The 1,002-nt window shown below is 51.8% G+C and overlaps 1 protein-coding gene across 1 annotated transcript; it reads right to left on the bottom strand.

Moving 5' to 3' along the window:
- Window positions 1–6: 6 nt before the first annotated feature.
- Window positions 7–963, bottom strand: LOC103399241 (protein FAM163B-like). Its single transcript, XM_008337956.3, has one exon. The coding sequence runs from the start codon at window positions 846–848 to the stop codon at window positions 468–470; it is 381 nt and encodes a 126-aa protein (XP_008336178.3). The 5' UTR covers window positions 849–963; the 3' UTR covers window positions 7–467.
- Window positions 964–1,002: the final 39 nt, after the last annotated feature.

Genomic DNA, 1,002 nt, shown 5'->3' on the forward strand with positions numbered 1-1,002 from the left:
GTTTGATTCTCAGCAGTAACAGGTTGCCTGTTCTGCCAGTGTAAGTACTGTAAGCAATGGCAGTGTCAACTGTTGTTTATCTACATACTGTCAGACTGTCCAGGTGTAAATGGTTGTGATTGGCTCCAACCCCCCCGTTGGACCCCAGTCCTAAAAAGAAATAACGGACGACAATGAAAACTTATTTGGTCTTCGACGTTTTTCATGCTGCACCTGGTTTTCTACTTGAATAGATAAGACTTTCATTGATGTTTGACACATATATACAAATATACTGTATTTATCCTCCTAAGGTACTCGGTAAGTGAAAAACCAAACTACACGGGACTGGTCAGTACTGTGTCTAAAGTGGCTAAAACGTATGTTGACCTCTTACTGCAGCGCAGTGTCTCTTTAGAATTCAGATCACCGGTCCACTGTCGCCACCGCTCGCCCTCTGGGCAGCACTGCCGTCTCGGCAGCTGCTCCTACACGTCGGTGCTCACACTGTGGGTCACCACCTCTCGCGTGGTCAGCGAGTGGATGAGGTTGAGCTTCTGATAAAAGTTGGTCAGATCCCTGGGCAGTTCCAGGTCCTGCTGCTGCACAGTCCTGTAGCCGATCCCGCCCCCTCCGTTGCACATCCGCTTCGGGTGCTGCAGATAGAACGGTAGCATGCAGCGGGTGCAGGTCGAGCAGAAGGCGTGCGAGCGCTGGCACCTACGTGGGGGAGGCGTAGGCGAGTACCCCGTGGGCCCGTTTGTTTCGGTGAGGAACATGGGAGGGTAAGACTCAGGCTCGTCGCTGTAGTGCTCCGGCGTGGAGGGTGTAGGGGGAGCTGTCAGAGCCAGGGGGTGGGACGGCGACATGGTGTCAAACTCCGGTTCCTTCTCGTCCCCCTTCTCGGACTCCTCCCTCTTACAGCAGTAATACTGATGTCATCAAAATACAAGGGTGAGAAAAACACAACTCTCTTAGCGACAACTTGAAAAGAAACTTCAGTGGTACAAGAGTAGCAGATAC

Source organism: Cynoglossus semilaevis, unplaced genomic scaffold (genome assembly GCF_000523025.1).
Source record: "Cynoglossus semilaevis isolate Cse_v1.0 unplaced genomic scaffold, Cse_v1.0 scaffold7016, whole genome shotgun sequence".
Taxonomy (NCBI): domain Eukaryota; kingdom Metazoa; phylum Chordata; class Actinopteri; order Pleuronectiformes; family Cynoglossidae; genus Cynoglossus; species Cynoglossus semilaevis.

Excerpts from the sequence above, each read along its gene's own strand:
- LOC103399241 (XM_008337956.3), bottom strand. The coding sequence starts at position 848 with ATGTCGCCGTCCCACCCCCTGGCTCTGACAGCTCCCCCTACACCCTCC.